The 22,541-nt window shown below is 37.4% G+C and overlaps 1 protein-coding gene across 7 annotated transcripts in view; it reads left to right on the forward strand.

Annotated features, from left to right (window-relative positions):
• SMG7 (SMG7 nonsense mediated mRNA decay factor) overlaps positions 1–22,541 on the forward strand; it is an 86,152-nt gene that overhangs the window by 37,829 nt on the left and 25,782 nt on the right. For all 7 annotated transcript variants that reach the window (XM_019976292.2, XM_019976291.2, XM_019976294.2 and 4 more), the window contains 4 exons: positions 7,421–7,452; positions 9,972–10,089; positions 11,801–11,933; positions 21,568–21,739. In XM_019976292.2, the coding sequence (XP_019831851.1) occupies positions 7,421–7,452; positions 9,972–10,089; positions 11,801–11,933; positions 21,568–21,739 (455 nt within the window). The remainder of the gene's footprint in view (positions 1–7,420; positions 7,453–9,971; positions 10,090–11,800; positions 11,934–21,567; positions 21,740–22,541) is intronic.

Below are 22,541 nucleotides of genomic sequence, written 5' to 3' on the forward strand. Positions count from 1 at the left end.
TCTTAAGAGTTGACTGAAACGTTTCCCTCTTATTTGTTCCTCATTCTCCCTGCAATTTGACACTGTTTCTTTCTCTGACAAGGCAGTCATTAACGCTTATTACACTAAATCCAACACACCCTCCAGTCCTTAGAGTACTTATCTACTGCCTGTGATATTGTTGACTACCCTTCCTGTTTATCCTCTTCTTTTGCCCTCATGTGCCTGTGAGTTTCTTCTTGGTGTTCTTCATTCTTTTGTCTGCCTTTTAAGAATGAAGATAGGGAGCTTGCACCACCCTTCTGCCTTTCTGGGCAATTACAGTTATTCCCGTGGTTGTAACTGCCATCTGTGTGCTGATCACTCCAGCATTGTGTCCATCGTCTTGATGTCTCCCCTGTGCTTGACACTCATCTCTTCTTAAGTGTCTGCTTGCTCACCCCTACTTAGTCACATACCCAGATGTGCAAGGCAAGAATTTGAGAATGATTTTAGATGGTTTCCTCTGCTTTATCTTCTGCTGATTTTACTTCCAAGTATTTCTTGAATCTAGGTGTTTCCATCCATTCACGCCTCCATTTCCATCCATTCATTTCCTTCACTTCCTTACCTCCAGTCTTGCCCTTTTAAACCCCATCTTCCATGCATCTTGTTGTAATCATTTAAAAAGGCAATTCTGACAATGCTGTACCCCTCCTTAAAACCCAGCATAGATTTCCTAGTAGTTAAAAGACAGAACCTGAGCTCCTTAACATGTCATGCACGGCCTCACAGTCTGCAGTCTGCTGAGATTCTCCAGCTCATCTGTAGCTTCCCACCCTGCATTTGATGCATCAGTCTCCCTCCTTCACTGGCTTAGCTTTGTTTTTCTTTTGTGATATTTTCTCTGCCTGGAAGAGTAATTCCTTCTCAAGCTTTGAGATTCCTAAACCAGAATTGGCCCTTTATAAAACTAGGTACACATGTTCAAATCGTATAGATTATTGAATGAATGTTGTAATACAGAGCAGTGGAGTGTCAGGAGATTTGAAAATTTGTGCCAGACTGTGAAGTGCCATAGAGAGAGAAAGCAAGTTAGTATTTTTATTATCTCTTACTGAGAAGCTCCTTTAGGAGCAGCATTTCCCTAGTTGTTATTTTTCAATGTGAAATTCAACAGTAGAGCAGCACGATTTATTTTTTTCTGATGCTAAAGCTGAAACTCCAGTACTTTGGCCACCTCATGCAAAGAGTTGACTCACTGGAACAGACCCTGATGCTGGGAGGAATTGGGGGCAGGAGAAGGGGACGACAGAGGATGAGATGGCTGGATGGCATCACCGACTCGATGGACATGAGTTTGAGTGAACTCCGGAAGTTGATGATGGACAGGGAGGCCTGGCGTGCTGCGATTCATGGGGTCGCAAAGAGTCGGACACGACTGAGCAACTGAAATGAACTGAATACCGTGAGACTTGGTATTACCTTAAAGATCTCAGGAATGTCCGTGAGATTTGATGTTACCTTAAAGGTCTCAGGAATGTGTGTGTGTGTGTGTGCACGCGCGCATCTGCGTTTGTAAGCACATACTCGCCTTCTAGTGTCTACTCTCTGACCTGTTATTTAACACAAATAATTATCATCAGGTCATTATGTTTATGGTCATAACTGATGGCTACTCATATCCTGAATACTCCTTAGTACTTTATGGAAATAAGTAAATTATCTTGAAATAAGACGTGCTGTGGCTTTTATTAAATTTCAAAAAAAAAAAAAAAATAGTGTTGCCTCCCAAAACAAGAGACTAATTCACCTCTCCTCAACTGTGAGATCAGAGGACATTGGCTTATATATTCCTGTGTTCTTCTCATAGATGGAAGGGGGTTGGTCCAGGTAAAAGGAATCCTCCACTGTATTTGCCCCTTACTTGGAAATACCTTGTATATTTTTAAGCCATGAATATAATGTGTGATTTTGAGAGATTATTCTGTATTCATTACCTTGCATTGTTGTATCAGTGGTATGTATAATCAAGCTATTTGTTAAAGAAGATTACCATTAACTAGTTTTTTCCTCTAGTGACATTATAAAAAAAATTACTATAAAATGTTTAATTTTTGAAAGCCCCAGTTCCTTGGGCTTTTATTATCAAACATTCCTTTCCCCCCTTCCCCCCCTTTACAGTCTTGTATAAGAGAGGAACTGTGATGCAGTGGTTAGGAGTTAGCCTCTGGAATCAGTGTGTTGAAATGCTACCTCTGCTACTTGCTAACTTGATGACCTTGGGCATGTTACTTAACCTCTATCTTCTTATGTTTCTTCAACTATAAAGTGGGAGCAATAATAGTACATAGTGAGGGTTAAATGATTACTTTATGGCAAACCCTTACTTTAGAACAATGTGGCAATAATAAGTGCTAAATATAGTGCTAGCTGTTTTAGTGTACCTAGTGCATTAGAATGTGTTAAATGTATTTATAGATCTTGATGCTCACCCATCTCCAAGAGTATTGTTTCAGATGCTTGGCTTTAAACATATTTGGTTATCACTGAATGTTTCAGATTTTGTTCAGCCTTTAAATGGCTTTTTCTTTTCTCTTGTTTGATAGAGGTGCTTAATTTTTATTATTTACAAACAGACAATATATTTAGTATTTTGAAAGTTTTATATTTTAAATAATGCTGTTTTATTATTGAAGGCATGATGATTTTAATTCTCGGATTCTTCGTTCATTCTTTTTATTAATTCCTTCGGCTTAAAGTAAGAATAAAAAAGAATTCATGTGGCCACACCTTCTAGAAGCCAAGAGGAAATTTTTGAAAACTAGTTTATATAAGCATTTATATAAGCATTTTATATCTCTTTATATAAGCATTGTAGTATTAATCTTTCATAATACTGATCTTTAACAAAACCAATAGGTCATTGAGGTACAATATTTTCTCTTTATAAAAAAAGTAAAATAATCAAGTAGCCAATTTTGTGCTAATCTTTGTGAAAGCAGTTGGTTTAAGATCACATATCTGTTGATTTCTTATATATTATACCCCATCTAAAAAAACTTATTTTCAAACAGTCTTCTTTGTGACATTATGATGTCAACAAATAAAAATCTTTATTCTGAGGAGACTATTATTGATGATTCCTCATGGGAAAACTGTTTGGTTTGGGGATTTATACATATCGACTTCTTGTTTTTGATCAAATACTCCCTGGAGCAGGAGAGCCAAACCTTTTCTGTGAAGGGGCCGATAGTAACTGTTTTAGGCTTGATGAGACATGTAGTCTTTATCTTAACTACTCACCTCTGCTCTTGTAGCAGAAAGCAACCATAGATGATACCTAAATGACTAGGCAAGACTGTTCCAATGAAATGTATTTACAAAAGTTGATCCATTGTGAAAGAGGAAATTTTACCCACGGTCTGACCACTGCACAAGAATATGAATTTTACTTCTTGTGGTCTTTCTGGTAGAAATCTCAGGTATTTATTTCCTAATATGAACTGATCTTTTTTTTGGTTTGTTTTTCATTTTTTGTGAACTGATCTTCAATTTAGACTAGTTGACTTAAATGTTAAGGTTTAATCAACAGAGCACGAAACTGAACCTAGTTTAAGTCTGTGTTAGCTTTTTATGTCATAGAATTTTTAATTCCAACTTGAAATAAAAATAACTTGAACTTCAGAGTCAGAAAGAACTAAGTTCGTACTTAATTGTACCTAGTTGTTTTGTGATAATGGACAGATTATTTCCACATTTCAGAGTTTCAATTTCCTTGTTTATGGGATGGGAATCATAGTGGCTGTCTCCCATGGTTTTATTTTCTGTTTAACTCTCTTTACCATTTCAGTTGATCAGAGTTATTAACACGTGTCTCTTTCAGAACCTAGGAGAGAACTGTGCTCAAAGGTGAGCATCTCTTCCCTAGTCATTCTTGAGGTATCAAAACTCTTGAAATTTCAAAATGCTTGGACATTCACGTCAGATAGTTTTTATGACATTTTTGCAGTTTTGTTTGTGTTTAGATTTTTAGTTTTATATTTCTTGGACAGGTTATATAAAAATGGTATATAAAAATATATAGTGAAATTTTGATCTTTATCAGTGGAAGCCTGTTCCAGAATCTGTTAGAATTATAGTTTTTTCTTCCTGATGGCCTATCAGAGAAGCAGATTATTTGGAAATAGTTCCTGTTATATGCTCAATATAATCTTCATTTGACTGGAAATTGGTATCCTCATTAGGCAGATCTTAGGATACCAAAATGGTATTTGTTCATCTTTACGAGCAAATCTTGTTCGGAATGAGAAAACAATCTATAAACACATGGTTCTCAGTGTATCTTGTATATACTAGAGTATGTGTTTTTAGGTAAGATACGGATTCAGTTCAGTTCAGTCACTCAGTCATGTCCGATTCTTTGTGACCCCATGAACCACAGCACGCCAGGCCTCCCTGTCCGTCACCAACTCCTGGAGTCTACCCAAACCCATGTCTGTCGAGTTGGTGATGACATCCAACCATCTCATCCTCTGTCATCCCCTTGTCCTCCTGCCCTCAATCTTTCCCAGCATCAGGGTCTTTTCAAATGAGTCAGCTCTTTGCATCAGGTGGCCAAATATTGGAGTTTCAGCTTCAAAAATCAGTCCTACCAATGAACACCCAGGACTGATCTCCTTTGGGATGGACTGGTCAGATCTCCAAGATATGGATACATTGTAAAATATAGCCTTAGTAACTTGGCTACTCAGAATGAAAGGTTACTGAATCCAATGAAGATGCACAAGTACGGCTGGTTGTCTCAGGTTCATAAGTTTTAGTACTCTAATTAGGTTCGGGTGAGGGCAGGAGGGTGTGACACTGGTAGGTTAAGAGGTGAGGTATTTCTAAATATGATCTTAGGTTTTAAGGACATAAATCAACTACTGTGTGAAGTTTTGTTTTGTTTTTTTAATGGCAAAAGTTTAGCACTCAAAGCAAACAGTAAAACTATGCTGAATGGATAATGGAATTTGATGTGATCTTTTAGGATTAGTATAGCTGTGTATTGGTATTCCCTGGTGGCTCAGAGGTTAAAACGTCTGCCTGCAATGCGGGAGACCTGGGTTCTATCCCTGGGTCGGGAAGATCCCCTGGAGAAGGAAATGGCAACCCACTCCAGTCTTCTTGCCTGGAGAATCCCATGGACGGAGGAGCCTGGTGGGCTACAGTCCACAGGATCGCAGAGAGTCAGACGCGACTGAGTGACTTCACTTCACTTCATAGCTGCGTATTTGATATTGTTCATTTATAGTGATAGTTCTTATGTGGCTTGTGGTTTTTGTAGGATCCTATTATGCTTCTGTTATATTTGAAAGCTTAATTTTTAAAAACTTTTTAAAAGCTAAGAAAAAAGATTAATGTTATATTTTGATGAAACTAAAATTCACAGTTGATATTAAATAATAAAAATTTACAGTAAAAATTTTAGAGTCTCTGTTCTCTAGCTTTTATGTCAGATTTTGTTTTTAAACATGGAAATCTCTTAACTTTATATTCTTACCTTTTTATAGTATATGACTGTAATTTAGCCTGTTTTCTTTCTTCACTTAAAAAATATTTGTTGAATGCCGACTGTGTAGGGATAGGAGTTGTGATGGTGTGCATTAAAATCTGTGATGTGTACTATGAAGAAAAAATACAAGTGCTTTAAGAACATAAAACAAGAATATCTTTCATGTATGTAGGGTTCAAGGGCTTCCCTGGTGGCTCAGATGGTAAAGAATCTTCCTGCAATGCAGGAGGCCCAGGTTCAATCCCTAGTTTGAAAAGCTCCCCTGGAGAAAGGAATGACACCCCACTCCAATATTCTTGCCTGGAGAATTCCTTGGACAGAGGAGCCTGGCAGGCTACAGTCCATGAGGTCACAAAGAGTCGGACATGACTGAGTGACTAACACACACACACACACACACATGTAGGGTTTTAGTAAAGCTTCCTTGAGAAGTAATGTCTGACTGAGACAAAGGATGAGTAATTAAGTCGACAAAGTGGGGAAGAGGTATTTCTAGCAAAGGGACTCTTCTTTACAAAGGCTTTGAGTGTGAAGGGAGCCAAACACATTGGGGAATCTAGAAAGAAGTCCAGGGACTGGAGCAAAAGGATCAAGGAGAGAACAGAATAATGATGGAAGTAGAGTACAGAGGCTCTCTTCAGAGTGCACAGGGCTTTGTAGACCACTTTACTAAAGATCTTGATTTTCACCCTAAAAGCAGTGGGATGTCATTAAAAGATTTTAAGAGGGCAGTTGATGAGGTCAGATTTGCATGTTTTAAAGATCCCTCTGATAGCAATAGAGCAAGCAGAATGAAAGGAGACAAGAGTGAAGTGGAGAAAAAAATGTGGTGGCTTTGCAATAGTCCAGGCAATGGATGGTTATAACTTGAATGATAGTGACTGAAAAAGAAGTAAAGGGAGAATTACAGATTCAGGATGTATTTAGTAGGTAGAATTCTTTGGCATTGATAGGTTATCCGGGATTTGAGAGAATGTTGTCGTGGATGACTTCCAGGTGTCTGCTTTTCACAACTGGGAAGCCATGATGCATTTAGTAATGTACAAAACTCTAGAAAGAGAAACCGGAGATGAGGGTGGAGGTGGATCATGAGTTTGTTTCTTGAATACAGTCAATTCTTGAAGAATTTGGGAAGAGAGAAAAGAAGCAGCGGTTAGAGGAGAATATGGGATAGAAGATTTTAAAGTCTGTGAAAGTGTAGGGCATGTTTAAATATTCTGTGAGAAGCATCCAACAGAGGGAAGTTTTTAAATTGTTGAAAGAGGGGGGAGGTGGTAATTAAAGGATCAGAAGTTTTTACAAAGACTAGAAAGAGCATACCTAAGTGGAATTACTGGTCTTAAATAAGATATACGCTTCCTCTAGTGTTTTAACAAGAGTAAGAAAGAAGAGGGTTCTGTGAATATAGTAAGCCTTTATTTAGTAAGGGCGTTGTTTTCCCTGAGGTATGGAACTGTCCTTTGCTGAAAAGAATTGAGACTCGGGAAGAGGGCAGAAATCAGCTTGAGGAGGATGGAGATTTAAAATAGTTAAAGTGGCTAGTGAATTGAGAAACACAGAATTTCCTGGCCTCATTGACAGAAAAATTTTAATTTAATAAATGTCACTTAAATGTTATCTTTAAATGTATTAGATTTGGGAGTAAACAGTAAGAAAGTGAACCCTACTTGGTAGAAGAGTTCATGATGACCCTGTGAACGTCTAAGCAATGACATCCGTTTGCTAAGATCTTGCTATTCTGGATGTTAAAGCAGGGTCACTGTTTGCAGTGCCACAAATAGAGCTGCTATACATTCTTTTTTTTTAATTTGCATTCTTGTCATACAATTTTACTTAACTTTTAGTGTTACTTACGTTGGGTAGGCCTAGTTTGTTTCTAATTGATGTTCTTTTTCCCTTTTTTAGGCAGGCAGAAGTCCTGAAGGCTGACATGACAGGTACTGTCTGACTCATTTGTTTTTCACAACTTATTTTATACTGTTAAATTAAGAGAAGTGTGTCATCTTATTATACTACTTGTGGTATTGTCCTGGTTGCCAAAAGGTTTTTTAAATATTTATTGTTTTTATACTTTGAATTTTTACCTAGATGGCTCATCAAAATTTTTTATAATCTGTGCTACACTGACTTGAATATTGCCTAGTTTAATGCATATAATCATTTAAATTTGACATACTATAGCGATTTAAGAGATACAGAAAAAATGATTCATCTACCATATAAACACAAGTACCGACATTAGGTTTATATCTTCCTGTTTATAATTCCCCAAACCTAAATAGTAAATAAGCCTTCAGAGAAAAATATTTTCAGGAAAACTCTCGCAAATTGAAAGTCCTTTAAGTTGAGCTACCTTGCCACTTTTCTTTTCTCTCTTACCTTTTTGTTTTCTATAATAGCCAAGGTGTTTTTGAAAGAATAACTGGACTTAGCTGTAAAAAGGAGCAAATGACTTGAACTCAAAATTAGGAAACACATGGCGGCGACCATGTAGCGGTTAAAACGCTCTCTTACAGCACAGCAGCAGCATGCTTTCTGTGTAACTGTGCTGAAATGTTTGCACAACAGCAGCATGCTCTCTGTGTGACTGTGCTGAAATGTTTGCACAGCAGCAGCATGCTTTCCGTGTGACTGAGATGTTTTTAAAAATACAGTTGCTAGTGGATCTCATTCTAATTTTTGAAGATTTTAGTTCTGCAGTGAAACCCACAACGAGGGTAAAACTTGTTGTAAACCGCATACCTGCTAAAATTTACAACCAAGAGGAAATGGGCTATTTGGATGTGTTTTTCTCAATTTCCAGAGTTGCAGGCTAATATTCTAAGAATTTGAGTAATCTCACTGTCATCTTGTTCAAGGGGAAAAAAAGCCCGAATCACTTTTTCTTAGTTTACAGTTCTTCCTGTTATTAATGTAGCTGTCATTATCCTCCATACTGTGGCTACCAGGATCAGCTCTGCGCTCTGCTCTGTTATGCCTCTTTGTGTTGGCATTGTAATCTGCATTGTGCAATAAAAGTTGTATATGGAGCAATCTCAGGCAGTCTATATACCTTTTGCTGCTGCTGCTAAGTCGCTTCAGTTGTGTCTGACTCTGTGCGACCCCATAGATGGCAGCCCACCAGGCTCCGCCGTCCCTGGGATTCTCTAGGCAAGAACACTGTTAACATTTTCTTAACTCTTGAACACCCTCAGTAAGAAGGCTTAGGGTTTGACTTTTGTAGGGTACATCTGTTGTACCCAGAAGGTGACTGACTTGTCCCTAAGATATTAAGTCTTCTCATTCAAATGCTAGTCTCTCTGATTGGTCAGAGTTAATGATACCTTAAAATCCTTTCCCTGCAGCCGATGAGTTGAAGCAGGGTTGAATAAATCTATATATCTATTTATTTAGTCATTAAAAGCTTAATAAAGGGCCAAGAACCTGATACCAAAAAATAGACCCTATATTTTAGTTTCTAGCAAACTCTCGTGAGGATTAAGTCTAATATCTGGGAGATTCTGTGTGCAGAATAAGATTATGGTGCCTGTAGATACTAATAGCAAACCTACAGAGGAGTGAAGACTATGCCGTTGCAAAACCTTGAAATGCAACCAGTCAGGCTAACTAGCAGTCAGAAATATATAATTGAAAAGTCCATTATTAAGTTCTTCTATTGAGGCAGCTCACTATCAGTTGTTGCACTCACAAGCCTAGTAATAGGAAAGGCTAATGTGCCTTGTAGGACTCTGGCTGACAATACAGCCCCAGTTTGGTATTACATGTAGTCGTGGCCTGACTTCCTGCTCTCATCTTGCACCCGGTCTCTCATTTGGCCTCTTGAGCAGTTTAATCACTTGTCTGCTCATTGACATTAAGTAGCAAGTATGCATTGCTCACAAAAGTGTCTTGACAAGCAGCCTACCGATGACTTTATTGGCTTGACATATATAGGAAAGTAGGAGTAATAGCAGAATGCTCAAACAACTGCTGGATTGTGAGCTGACAGGAGGCTTCTGTAAGGGCAATTGTGAGATTGATTCAAAAGAAGAAAAGCTTCTTTGAACAAAGAGATACAGTTATTAATGTAAGAGTAAACAGATAACTTGGCAGTCCACCGTTTCAAATGGGGTGACTTCTTATGAGGCATATGACTTCCTGTGGTATAAATATATAAATATCCATACCAAAATCAAAGGGTGAACCATTCTCTCTCTCTTTTTTAAGCCTTTTTCATTTCATGGTGTTATTTCAAAACTAAAAGACAAATACAGAAGCATTTTGAAAGATTCAGTCATTAGCCAAAAGGTGGAAAGTTTCATCTGAAATGTAGTAGTATAAAACTTTTGGAGCAGTCTGTGATATGTATTTAAAGCGGGTTTTTGCTTTGGTGAATGGAGAGTGAAGGAATTGTTGGTGTGGCATAATGGCCTTAACTATCTGTTTATCTATCTACTGTTTTTGTTTTGTCACTCAGATTCTAAGCTGGGTCCAGCCGAAGTCTGGACATCCAGGCAGGCTCTGCAGGACCTGTACCAGAAAATGCTTGTTACTGATTTGGAATACGCTTTAGACAAGAAAGTAGAACAGGATCTGTAAGTATTACCATTTGGGATGTCCCTGTAAGATCAAGAATCTCACCGAGACTTTAGAAGAGAACAGTTTGGTTGTTTCTTTTTAACCTATTTCAGAGTAAGCTATCTCAATGGGAAAAAAAAGAAATTCTAATATTTGTGATGTTTTGAACAAACTGACCTTTGGTGTAAAGAGAAATGTTCAGAGTTGGGTTTTATTAAGGTGTTTAGGGCATATCATAAAAACAAATCTGTATATATTTCAAGTGCAAAGAAACAGTGTTTGGATTCTCTGTATTCAGTCCTGTATTTAAACTATGATTTAGAAAAGGAAGTGTTCAGAGCAGGCTTTCTTTGATAAATGCGATTCTATAAGTCTCTCCCAAAGGAAAATACATTGTAAGGAAAGTTGTTCCTTTTAATCAAATAAGTAGATATTTCCTTCCCGCACTTCCCAACAAGACTAAGAAAAATTTTACGTATTTAGGCTATTCCACTCATTCTTTCTATGAGCTGTGAAATGGCAGATAACCAGATTCCCAAGTGAGTAAATAAATTCTTCCATGGAAGGCCTTGCCTTATAAACTGAAACAAGGACATTAACCTGGTGGAAAATTAAAAATCAAGAATATTCTGTTTACCTAAGTTGTGGTGAAAATTAGTTTTTCCTAATCTAATTTTCCTGATTTTTGCACACCTGACCTTTATATTGTTAGAAGACCTAGTAATAGAATTTAATCACAACCACTCAAACGCGTATTTTTGATATTAGAATCATGGATAAGATGACATCAAAATTGCTGAGGGAATGATTGCCCTCAGAAATCATTAAAAACCCCAGTGCTTCAAAAGAGTCTCAAAAGCTGCCGTTGATAAAGAAATAGGTACTTTCCAGGTAGGTTGTAAACCCTTTATCTGTGTTGGCATCCTTTAATGAAGCCAGTATATCTTCCTTCCTTCTTAGTTCTGTTTTTTTGTTTGTTTCTTTCTTTCCCCCCTGTGATTTCCAAATTAGGGAGCAACTGTACTTCACCATAACTAAATTTAAAATGACTCTCTGTACAACTTGATTAATGAATGAAAGGCATTTTATAACAGGATTTTGGTATGCCATATTTCAGCACTGTGTTGTTTCTTCGTTTGAATAGCCAAAACTGAAATGTCAAAAATAAGTTTATATTTCAAGCTCTAGCAAAAATATTAACCCCAAGAGAAACAAAACTATTAAATAGAAATAGAACCAAGTGTTGTGGGAAATAAGTTTTAGAGAAATAAGAAATATGGCTTAATATTTATAAGGAAACCACCACCCCACCGCCACCCCCCCCTCCCAGGCATGCCACGTGATAGAAGACATTTTTTGGTGCAATGATACAATGTATGAAAATTTGTTAATAGCTTACTTTTACTTTGGTCTTACCACTGTAGTTCTAAGTTTGTACCGGGATTCCTAAATAGGTTCTAACTCTAGTAACCCTAAAAGATTAATAACTGAAGCCACAGTCTGATTATTCGAACATTTGGTAAGTGTTTACTAAGGTCAGTTGCATTCTACTGCTTGTCTAATCATGTTCAAAGGGGAGCATAAAGTTATTTAAGTGAATAACTTTAATGCAGGTTTACTGTCCAGTGTGTTATAATTATAACAAACAGTTCTTTCTTGTTCTCAGGGGGACCAGTGTCTGCCCAGTGAGTCACTGCTATACCAAATAGAATTACATTTTGTTTTCAGCTGGAATCATGCCTTTAAGAATCAGATCACAACACTACAAGGCCAGGCAAAGAATCGAGCAAACCCGAATCGGAGTGAAGTTCAGGCAAACCTTTCTCTGTTCCTAGAGGCAGCTAGTGGCTTCTATACTCAGGTGAGTTCGGCACTACATACCAGTTTTCCTAAAAATCAGTGGTGATTATTCCCTTTGTGCACACCTTATTTGTATAGGCACTTTACGTACCCATAGTATGGTATGTCTAGGAGTGGATCATCTGTAATCTCAAAAAAAAAATGTCCAAAATTATTTACCATAAGACTATTAAAACAGTAAAGTCTCTGCTCTTTAAAAGGTGATGGTTCACCTTAAAGGTTGGAGGTATAATTGTATGAATAGAAAAAGGGTAATGAGAGCAATGCCTTAGTGAAGCAGCACAAGTACAGTTACAAGTGAACTGACTTTGCTTCATTAGAGCAAACGTGAATGTATGGGTATAGTCACTAAGAAAGTAACAGCCATGTTGTGCCAGGTAAGAAAGTCAGACTCTGTGATCTCAAGTGAGTTTCTCTAGTATTAAATATATAGTAGAATATATCTAGAGCTTCAAATGCTGTTAAGCTAAGAGACACAGTAGCCTTTCCTCAGTTTGAATAATAAGCTGTTATTTATTGTTCTCAGAAACTTTCCCTGCCCTTAGTTACATCTTGATATGACTTCTAAATCACATGAGGTAGAATGATTCTTTTTTGGACAGACGAATAATTCTTTTTGGACAATGAATTTTATTTAAGCAGAATTCCTTTGAAAACTTCATCCCATCCACTTGTAATAGCATTCATAATTTAATAAAATGTGTATAAATTCTCATCTTACAATGACAAGGCAAGATTTTGAGGAGCTTGCACCAAAGAAATTCACAGAACCTTCTGTCTGTGCTGCTGTTTGACCAGTGCTACCTATATTTTGTCTATTTTGGTTTTGCTGTTTAGAAAAGACTGTTGAAAGATATCAAATAGCCACCATCTTATAGATTTACTTAGACTAAAAAATTAATCATTGTTCATCATTGAAAGAAGTCAAGTATGTTTCTTGTTCTCACACTTCATTTTTTAATTGCTTCCAGCTTTTAGCAAAAGTTGGTATTTCTGGAGAGAAGGGTTGTGGTTTGACTTGACTAATCCTTAGGGCAGGTATTAAAAGGTTAATTCATTCTGCATGTAACTGTTAAAAGTCTTTTCTTTGTAAGACACAATACTAGAAGATTAGAGGGAAGAGAGGCCATCTTTAACTATCAAAAGACTATCCAGTCTAAATGAGATGGGTATATTAATAGATACTTTTTTTTGGCTTTTCTGTTATAAAAAATGCATACCAATGCCAAGAGATTTTAAAATTATAAAAAGTCAAAGCATTTTTCCTTACCCTCTCATTCAGGATAAATTACTCATGAGTAGAGTTTTTAACACTATTGATAATCACTTTTGTTTTCCCGGAAAGTTATCATTTATGTTTTTAAATTTCCATCAACAGTGTATGCACGTGTCTATCTTGATATACACTGAACAGCGTTAAGTATTTCAGTAAAGGCAAATGAATGATGAATTGAATAACATACTTCATAGATGAAGAATAATTTAATGTCTAGTTACTAGTGATGTTGAACTTCTTTCATTCTTTATTAGATATTTGTATTTTATACAATCAGTTTAATCATTTATTTTCCCCCATCCATTGTTCAGACTCTTAATTTTTTCTGTAGTAATGTATCTGAGCTCTTTCTGCATAGGGATATTAATTTTTCTTCCTTTTTTTTTTTTTGACAGACATCTTTTGCTCCAATTTCTTCTTGTCCTTTCATTTTGTTTGAAGTTTTTTGAAATACAGAAGTTACATAGTTGTTGTTCTTACAGTACAGGTTTTTCTTTGTGCATTTGTCCATAGATCAACAGATATTTAACAATTACATTTAAAGGAACAAATAGGTATTATATTCATATACTAAAATTTGGAAGCAACACCAATATCTTACAATAGAGTAATGGTTAAATAAATTATAAACCATCTGTAAAATGGAATTACAAAACTGTTATAAATGGTATTTATGAAGTTTTTTTTTTATTGAGGTTTAGCTGATGTACAATATTATGTAAGTTTCAGGTATACAGTATAGTGAGTCACAGTATTTTAAAGGTTGTACTCTGTTTATGCCTGTGTGCTTGCTAAGTCACTTCAGTCGTGTCTGACTCTTTTTCACCCTGTGGACTGTAGCCCACCAGTCTCCTCTGTCCATGGGGTTCTCCAGGCAAGAATACTGGAGTGGGTTGCCGTGCCCTCCTCCAGGGGATCTTCCCGACCTAAGGATCAAACCTACCCGCCTGTCTTATGTCTTCTGCATTAGCAAGCAGGGCCTTTACCACTAGTGCCGTCTGGGAAACACTTGCTCTGTTAATGTATTATGAATGTTGGTTATAGTCCCTGTGCTGCGTAATTATGTCCTTATGGCTTATTTATTTGGCACATAACAGTTTGAACCTCTTCATCCCCTACCTCTGCCTCTCCTCTCTCCTTTGCCTTTCCTAGCTGGTAACCACTAGTTTGTTTTCTTTATCTGTGAGTCTGTTTCATTTTTTTGTTATATTTACTATTTTGTTGTGTTTTTTAGATTCCACGTGTAAATGATAACATATAGGCATGTACCTTTCTCTATCTGACATTGCATTTAATATAATCTCTTCCAAGTCCATGTTGTTGCAGGTGGCAAATTTTCATTCTCTTTTATGGCTTAGTAGTATCCCATTGTTTGTGGAGATACACACACACACACCCCACATCTTTTTTATCCATTCATCTGTTGATAGACAGTTGGGTTGTCTCCGTATCTTGGCAGTTGTATATAATGCTCCTGTGAACATTGAAGTGCATGGATGTTTTTGAATTAGTGTTTCTGGTTTTTTTTCAGTTATATGCCCAGGAGCAGGAGTGGAATTGCTAGGTAATTGGGTAGTTCTGTTTTTATTTTTTTGAAAAACCTCCATACTGTTTTCCACACTGACTGTACCAACTTACATTTCCACCAGCAGTGTATGGGGGCTCCCTTTTCTCCAGTTCTTCATCAACATTTGTTATTGGTGCTCTTTTTGATTGATAACCATTCTGACAGGTGTGAGGTAATAACTCATTGTGGTTTTAATTTGCATTTTTCTGATGACTGGCAGTGTTGAGCCTCTTTTCATGTGCCTGTTGGCCATCGGTATATCTTCACTGAAAAAGTGTTTATTCAGATCTTCTGGCATTTTTTAATCCAGTTATTTGTTTTTTTTTGATCTTAAGTTTTATGAGGAGTTTATGTATTTTGGATATTAACCCCTTATCAGTTTTCTCTCATTTGGTAGGTGGTGTTTTCATTTTGTTGACAGTTTTCTTTGCTCTGCAAAAGCTTTTAAATTTAATTAGTTCTTGTTTATTGGAGAAGGAAATGGCAGTCCACTCCGGTGTTCTTGCCCGGAGAATCCCAGGGACAGGGGAGCCTGGTGGGCTGCCGTCTGTGGGGTCTCACAGAGTCGGACATGACTGAAGCTACTTAGCAGCAGCAGGTCCTGTTTATGAAGATTTTTTTTTTTATGATGAGGAAATTATATTAAATGAAAAATCACGATATAAAATTATGTATACAGTTGGACTCTAAACGTTAGTTGAATAGTCTAAGCTCAATGGGGGTATTAACAAAAATGGTATGTCTCCCTATTCCTAGCCCACACCCCCCCAATTACTACTTTGAACTATACTTCTTTGAATTCCAGATTCCCATCATAACCTTTCGGATAGATTTTGTACCATTCTCACTGCTCTTAGGTTTTTATAATAAACAGTCTAGTTTTAAAACTCCAGTCTCATCTCCACCCTAAATCTCCTCCTTCCTCCATGTAGTGGAAATCTAAACTGTGAACACACCTGAAGTCGGGAGGAGCAGTAGAGACTTGGGCAGGTATTGGATTGGCCAAAAGATCTTATGGAAAGACCAGAATGAACCTTTTGGCCAACCCAATAGAGTATCCACCTTCTGCAGTACATTTTTATATTAGCCATTACACAGAATATCTTGAAAAATGATTCTTAACCTTTTTTTATGATGTGACACACCTGTAGCCCATTTCTAAGGGTTTGATTACTGCTACTGCTAAGTCACTTCAGTCGTGTCTGACTCTGTGCGACCCCATAGACGGCAGCCCACCAGGCTTCCCCATCCCTGGGATTCTCATTTGATTGGACACTGATAAATCCAAACAAATCTGCAAGGAAATATAGCAGGAATCATTTTTGTTGAGGTAGCAGGTTATTTGCAAAAACATTTTATGAGCAAGTCAATAATAAAATCACTAAATGTCTCAAAATATTGTTTTATAAAGGAAAATATTATTTTATAAAGGAAAATATATAAATAATCTAATTTTGAAATTTGTTTTGTGAAATTTTTGTAGTAAGTATTGATCTTTCCCCCACTGCATTCCACAGCCCCTGGTTGAGTCATAGAATGAGCAGCAGTAAACTTTTTTCAGGTCTCAACATTAATAGAACTTGTTAGTAACATTTTTTTGGTTATCTTGACTTGGTAATTGAAACAGTTAAATGATGTTGTAAACAATAATGTTCTGTACATCTTTTTTGATGACATGTGGTGCAGATTAAGCTACCAGACTAGGGAAGTACACTAGGTCCAAATCATTGTACAGCTTTATAGACTAAGATGAGTTTTGAATTTTAATCTGAAGTATAGTTGCAAGTCATTGGGAAGTAGACGGGAATAGCATGATAAAATTTGTATTTTTAAAAGATTACTTTGGATGTTACTTGGAGATTGATTTATCAGGGGTCAAGAATGGAAGGTAGATACTGTGCTGCTGTGGTAATGGAAAGATATTGATGGATTTTTAAAGTATGGCCAGGCCTTCCTAATAAATTGGATCAGATGTATGGAATCAGGATAGGTGAAGAGTCAGAGATAACTTAAGTTATCATATTGAGCAGCTAGTTGACTGGTTGTACCATTTACTGAGATAGGGAACACTGAGGAAAAGACAACTCTATTCATGCTACGCTAGGGAGATAGATGCCTGTTTGACATATAAGTGGAGAGGTCAAATAGGTAATTCGATAAGCTAAGCTAGGAGCTCAGTGAAAAGGTCAGAGCCAGAGTAAAATTTATGATTACAATAAAGTACCCTGACTTAGACATTAGGGTTTTGCATTTAAAACCATAAAACTAGGTGGGAACAGGTTTGGCACAGGAGGAGCCACATCTCAGTAGGAGTAAATCAGAGTGGTATCTTAGAAGACAAGAGAAAAGCACTTCACTATGAGGAGGAGGAACCAACTCAGTTGAGTGCTACAAAGAAATCAGGTAAGGTGATTCAAAAGGACCAGTTGGATTTGACACACAGAAGTCTTAGTGAAATTGATGGATACGTATTTCCTCATTTCTAAACCATTTTTCATATTTTAACACCTCTGAGATAGGGATACATTTACAAAAGATGGTCAGTTCACCATTTAATTGGCAGTTTTTTATTCTGTTACATAAATAATAGTTCATCTTACAATTATGGTATCTTGGATTTGATGAAATGTGACTTAAGTTGAGTGGTCCAGATAGAAATCTGATTAGAATGGATTGAAAAGAGACTGATACATGATTATCCTCATTTCTATTTTCTGTGAAGATGATTTTGACTTAGATCGTTTTGTTAACTATTGGTATTTAAAGCATGGTGCTTCAAACCAGAACCAAATTGCCAAATGAAGTAAAGATGTAACATTATGCTGTATGGGTTTTTTTAAAACATAAAAATACAGAACAGTAGAGTAGTCCTTACTCTTAAGAAATGGGAGCCAAAAAGAAAGCGTTAAGTATCTGTAGTAATTAAAAGATATTCTGTGTATTCATAGTGAAAGTGAAAAGTGAAAGTCACTCAGTTGAGTCCAACTCTTTGTGACCCCATGGACTATACCGTCCATGGAATTCTCCAGGCCAGAATACTGGAGTGTGGTAGCCTTTCCCTTCTCTAGGGGACTTCTCCAGGGGATCTTCCCAACCCAGGGATCAAACCCAGGTATCCCTCATTGCAGGCGGATTCTTTACCAGCTGAGCCACAAGGGAAGCCTGAGAATACTGGAGTGGGTAGCCTATCCCTTCTCCAGGGGATCTTCCCGAGCCAAGAATCAAACTGGGGTCTCCTGCATTGCAGGCAGATTCTTTACCAACTGAGCTATGAGGGAATCCCTGTGTATTCATATTTAGTTCTAAATTCTTAGGGTAGATTGAAGAGCTAAGTAGCAGTGGAATAGTATAATAGAGTTTTCACAGAATAATTGCCAAATACAGTTTTGTTCAGCTTATTAAACATCTGTTTCTCTTTAGTCCCACCTTGTTTCTGCCTCAACTCGTGCTTTCTCACCTGGAATCCTTTGAACCAGCAGGAATTTTTCCAGTATCTCTACCTACAACTCCTGGGTTCAGGCAAAAATTTTATTATAAGACAGCCACATGAAGTTTCAACCGTATTTGATTTACTTTTCTTAAATATCTTTTTTTTCTTCTTGATAGATAATCAGCTGTGCCTAATTCTCCAGTCTGTTCTTTCAGTACCTGTAGAACTCAATTGTTTGTTTATCCTCTGTCATGTTTGTTCTTGCTATCTTCCACAGAATCTGTTTTAGGGTTTTTCCCTTTTTTTGTTCCTTTTTTTCTATTTTCAGACTTTCTTGGCACTAGTTTTGTTTGCTCAGTTTTATGTCAGTAAATTTCTTGCACATTGCAAGTGTACAGGTATAAGTACAGTTGTAGGTAACCCCTGTGTTTCGTGAGAAGGGAATATAGGATTTTATATTTGGCTGTAGAGGTGCTTTTTATCTTAGGAAAAGGGTGAGATATTATATATCATTCTGAGTTGGGTCCCCCAAGGTATCTTGTTTTGTGAAATCTGTACTTATTAGAGAGAGTGGTGTTTGAATCAAGGTATTTCTAATTCTGTAATATTTGTCAAACAACTCAGTATTTTTGTTGCTTTCATACCCTCATCTGAAAAAAATGGAGCTTCATACCTGTGTTGAAGCAACATATTGTATTGCTTCTAGTTTATCACAAGGATTAAGTGAGACAAACACATAGCCCAGGGAGTGAAACTTATTACAGGCATAGAATATTCCATTGGTTTATGCTATCGTGTATGTTATTTTTCTCTCTCTTCCTCGTCTCTCCTACTCTCCCTTCCCTAATTTATGTACCTGTCTCGCTCATTTAGCTGTGAGCTCCTTAAGCACACAGATTTTTTTATTTATCTCTGTGTCCCTATTGTTTTCCATGGGTGTGTGATACAATAACCAAGTATTTGAATGATAATCAGTTCAGTTCAGTTTAGTCACTCAGTCGTGTCCGACTCTCTGCGACTCCATGAATCACAGCATGCCAGGCCTCCCTGTCCATCACCAACTGCCGGAGTTTACCCAAACCCATGTCCATCGAGTCGGTGATGCCATGCAGCCATCTCATCCTCTGTCGTCCCCTTCTCCTCCTGCCCTCAATCTTTCCCAGCATCAGGGTCTTTTCAGATGAGTCAGCTCTTCTCATCAGGTGGCCAAAGTACTGGAGTTTCAGCTTTACCATCAGTCCCTCCAATGAACACCCAGGACTGATCTCCTTGAGGATGGACTGCTTGGGTCTCCTTGCAGTCCAAGGGACTCTCAAGAGTCTTCTCCAACACCACAGTTCAAAAGCATCAGTTCTTCAGCGATCGGCTTTCTTTATAGTCCAACTCTCACATCCATACATGACCACTGGAAAAACCATAGCCTTGACTAGACGGACCTTTGTTGGCAAATTAATGTCTCTGCTTTTTAATATGCTGTCTAGGTTGGTCCACTCCAGTGTTCTTGCCTGGAGAATCCCAGGGACGGCGGAGCCTGGTGGGCTGCCGTCTATGGGGTCGCACAGAGTCGGACACGACTGAAGCGACTTAGCAGCAGCAGCAGGTTGGTCCTAACTCTCCTTCCAGGGAGTAAGCATCTTAATTTCATGGCTGCAGTCACCATCCACAGTGATTTTGGAGCCCAGAAAAATAAAGTCTTCCACTGGTTTCCACTGTTTCCCCATCTGTTTGCCATGAAGTGATGGGACCGGATGCTGTGATCTTCATTTTCTGAATGTTGAGCTTTAAGCCAACTTTTTCTCTCTCCTCTTTCACTTTCATCAAGAGGCTCTTTAGTTCTTCTTCACTTTCTGCCATAAGGGTGGTGTCATCTGCTTGTAAGTAAATATTTGAATGAATGAGAGTAGAATGTGAAGAGCTGTGTGGAGGGCCAAGAATTAGGTGCTTGAGGCTATTAATGTGGGGGAAGAAAAGTCTTTGAATGAAGGACACTGAAAAGAAATGATTGGCAAGAAAAAAAGAACTGGCAAGCTTAGTGATCAGTCATAAAATCAGCTGTTTTCAATGTGACAGAGAGATCCAATAGGAGGATGACTAGGAAACATCCATTGTATGTGCTTATTTTTAACAAGAAGTCTTTGACAGCAGTTTCAGTAGAGTGGTTGTAGATGGTGGGATGGGGAGTGGAGAGGCTGTGTGAAAGTCAGATCATAATGGACTAAGGAGCGACTAGGAATTGAGAAAGCAGATATGATACTTGTGGACTCCTTTGAAGGAATTCTGTTGAGAAGAAGAGACATTAGAAGCTTGCTAAAGGAGAAATCTAGAGTCAAGGGAAAATGCTTTGGTTCTGTGTGTTTTGTCTTACAATAATAATTATTGTTTTTTTTTGTGGGCACGATTTCATAGGCCATAGCAAAGAAGCTTGATAAGTTGAAAGTAGATTTTTAAAATGAGGGGATGACAGGCAGGAGGCAGAAAAGAATGAAACAACATGCTCAGACAGAGAAGTTATTTCTCAGTGAGAGAAGGAACCCTCTCATACATAAAACTAGAGAAGAAAGGAAGAAAGAAGTGGATGTCTACATAATGTCAAAAGTTCCTTCCAGATCTCTACAGATGTATAGATCTGTGTATGCAGAGACCCAAGTTTGACCTCGGGCTTAAGAAAATAAATCTCAAGAAACTCCTGAAGTCTGCCAAATATGTTGGTTTGTATTTAAGTCAAATTTGTAACCTGCTGCTGCTAAGTCGCTTCAGTCGTGTCGAACTCTGTGCGACCCCATAGACGGTAGCCCACCAGGCTCCCCCATCCCTGGGATTCTCCAGGCAAGAACACTGGAGTGGGTTGCCATTGCCTTCTCCAGTGCAGGAAAGTGAAAAGTGAAAGGTGAAGTTGCTCAGTCGTGTCCGACTCTTCTATATCCCATGGATTGCAGCCTACCAGGCTCCTCTATCCATGGGATTTTCCAGGCAAGAGTACTGGAGTGGGGTGCCATTGCCTTCTCCAAATTTGTACTCAACTAGTCTTTAATGAGTTTTGTGTGTTTCTAAGAGGAAAACAAAATAGAGAGAGGTAATTTCATGGAGTTGCTTGCTGAATGAATCTGAATAGCCTACTCAGGTAAAATCATTTTTTTCCTAAATTGCTGCTGTTCCTTTTAGATGTACATCTTGGATTGCTCTAATACTTGGCAAGTCAAATGATATGATTTGTAATGAATGTTACTAGTTATCCTATGAAAAGTTGTCCTATCTTAGGTCTTAGCAGTATGTAATATTAGTTACACATGTTAAAGTATACCAACATTACTGTTAGAGCACTTCTGACTTAATACTAATCCTTGCTCATGTTTTCCTTTCAGTTATTACAAGAACTGTGTACAGTGTTTAATGTAGATTTACCATGCCGTGTGAAGTCTTCCCAGTTGGGAATTATCAGCAATAAACAGACGCATACCAGCGCCATAGTGAAGCCACAGTCTAGCTCCTGTTCCTATATCTGCCAGCACTGCCTCGTTCACCTTGGAGACATTGGTGAGCCCTTGGTGTGAAGGAATTGATAATACATTCATGCTTTTCTTTGGAGTAGTCATAGAAAGATTATTTTCTTTTAAACAAGCATACACGTACAACTTAGATTGTCATAAGAGAAAACTATAAAATGAATTTTAAGAAACTTTGATTTTCTGAATGCTTTGGGATTGGCAAAGGATTTTGAAGAAAGTAACTTTCATATTCAGATTTTATGCAGATGTAGGCAAATAATAAACCAGCAAAAATGTAATCAAAGCTTAATTTTTCAAAGTGATGCCATAATATTTTCTGAAAGACTGTATTCCTTTGGAATTGTGGAGTTTATAGAAATTACTCCTTCTGAAGCTGGGTTGCCTTCTTTTCTTCCTACCAGTGCATTAAAAGTTCATTTTTAATTGTTTGCTTTTTACAGTTTGATTTGTATTTCCATTTTATATATTTTATCTGGGAATGTTATGTAATATATATATTCTTGTTCATTCTTTTAAGGTGACCTAAAAAGGGTTGTGAAACAAATTAACTATAGGATTATGTTTTGACTGTCCTCAAATAACAAGGAGTGGATTTACATTCAGAGATTTTTAGATTTCTTGATGTCATAAATCATTCACTCCAGGAGAGGTCACATCAAAGCAAGCACCAATTTCTACAGGGAGATTCATCGAGTAGTAGTATATCTAGATTGCTTTTGCTTTCAGTGTGTTCTTTGCACACACATAAATAATATTTCAATAGGTATGAGGCATTTTTCAAAATCACTTTATAAAGATATTAAAGAAATACATAAATTTCAGATCATATT

This window comes from Bos indicus, chromosome 16 (genome assembly GCF_029378745.1).
Source record: "Bos indicus isolate NIAB-ARS_2022 breed Sahiwal x Tharparkar chromosome 16, NIAB-ARS_B.indTharparkar_mat_pri_1.0, whole genome shotgun sequence".
Lineage (NCBI taxonomy): Eukaryota > Metazoa > Chordata > Mammalia > Artiodactyla > Bovidae > Bos > Bos indicus.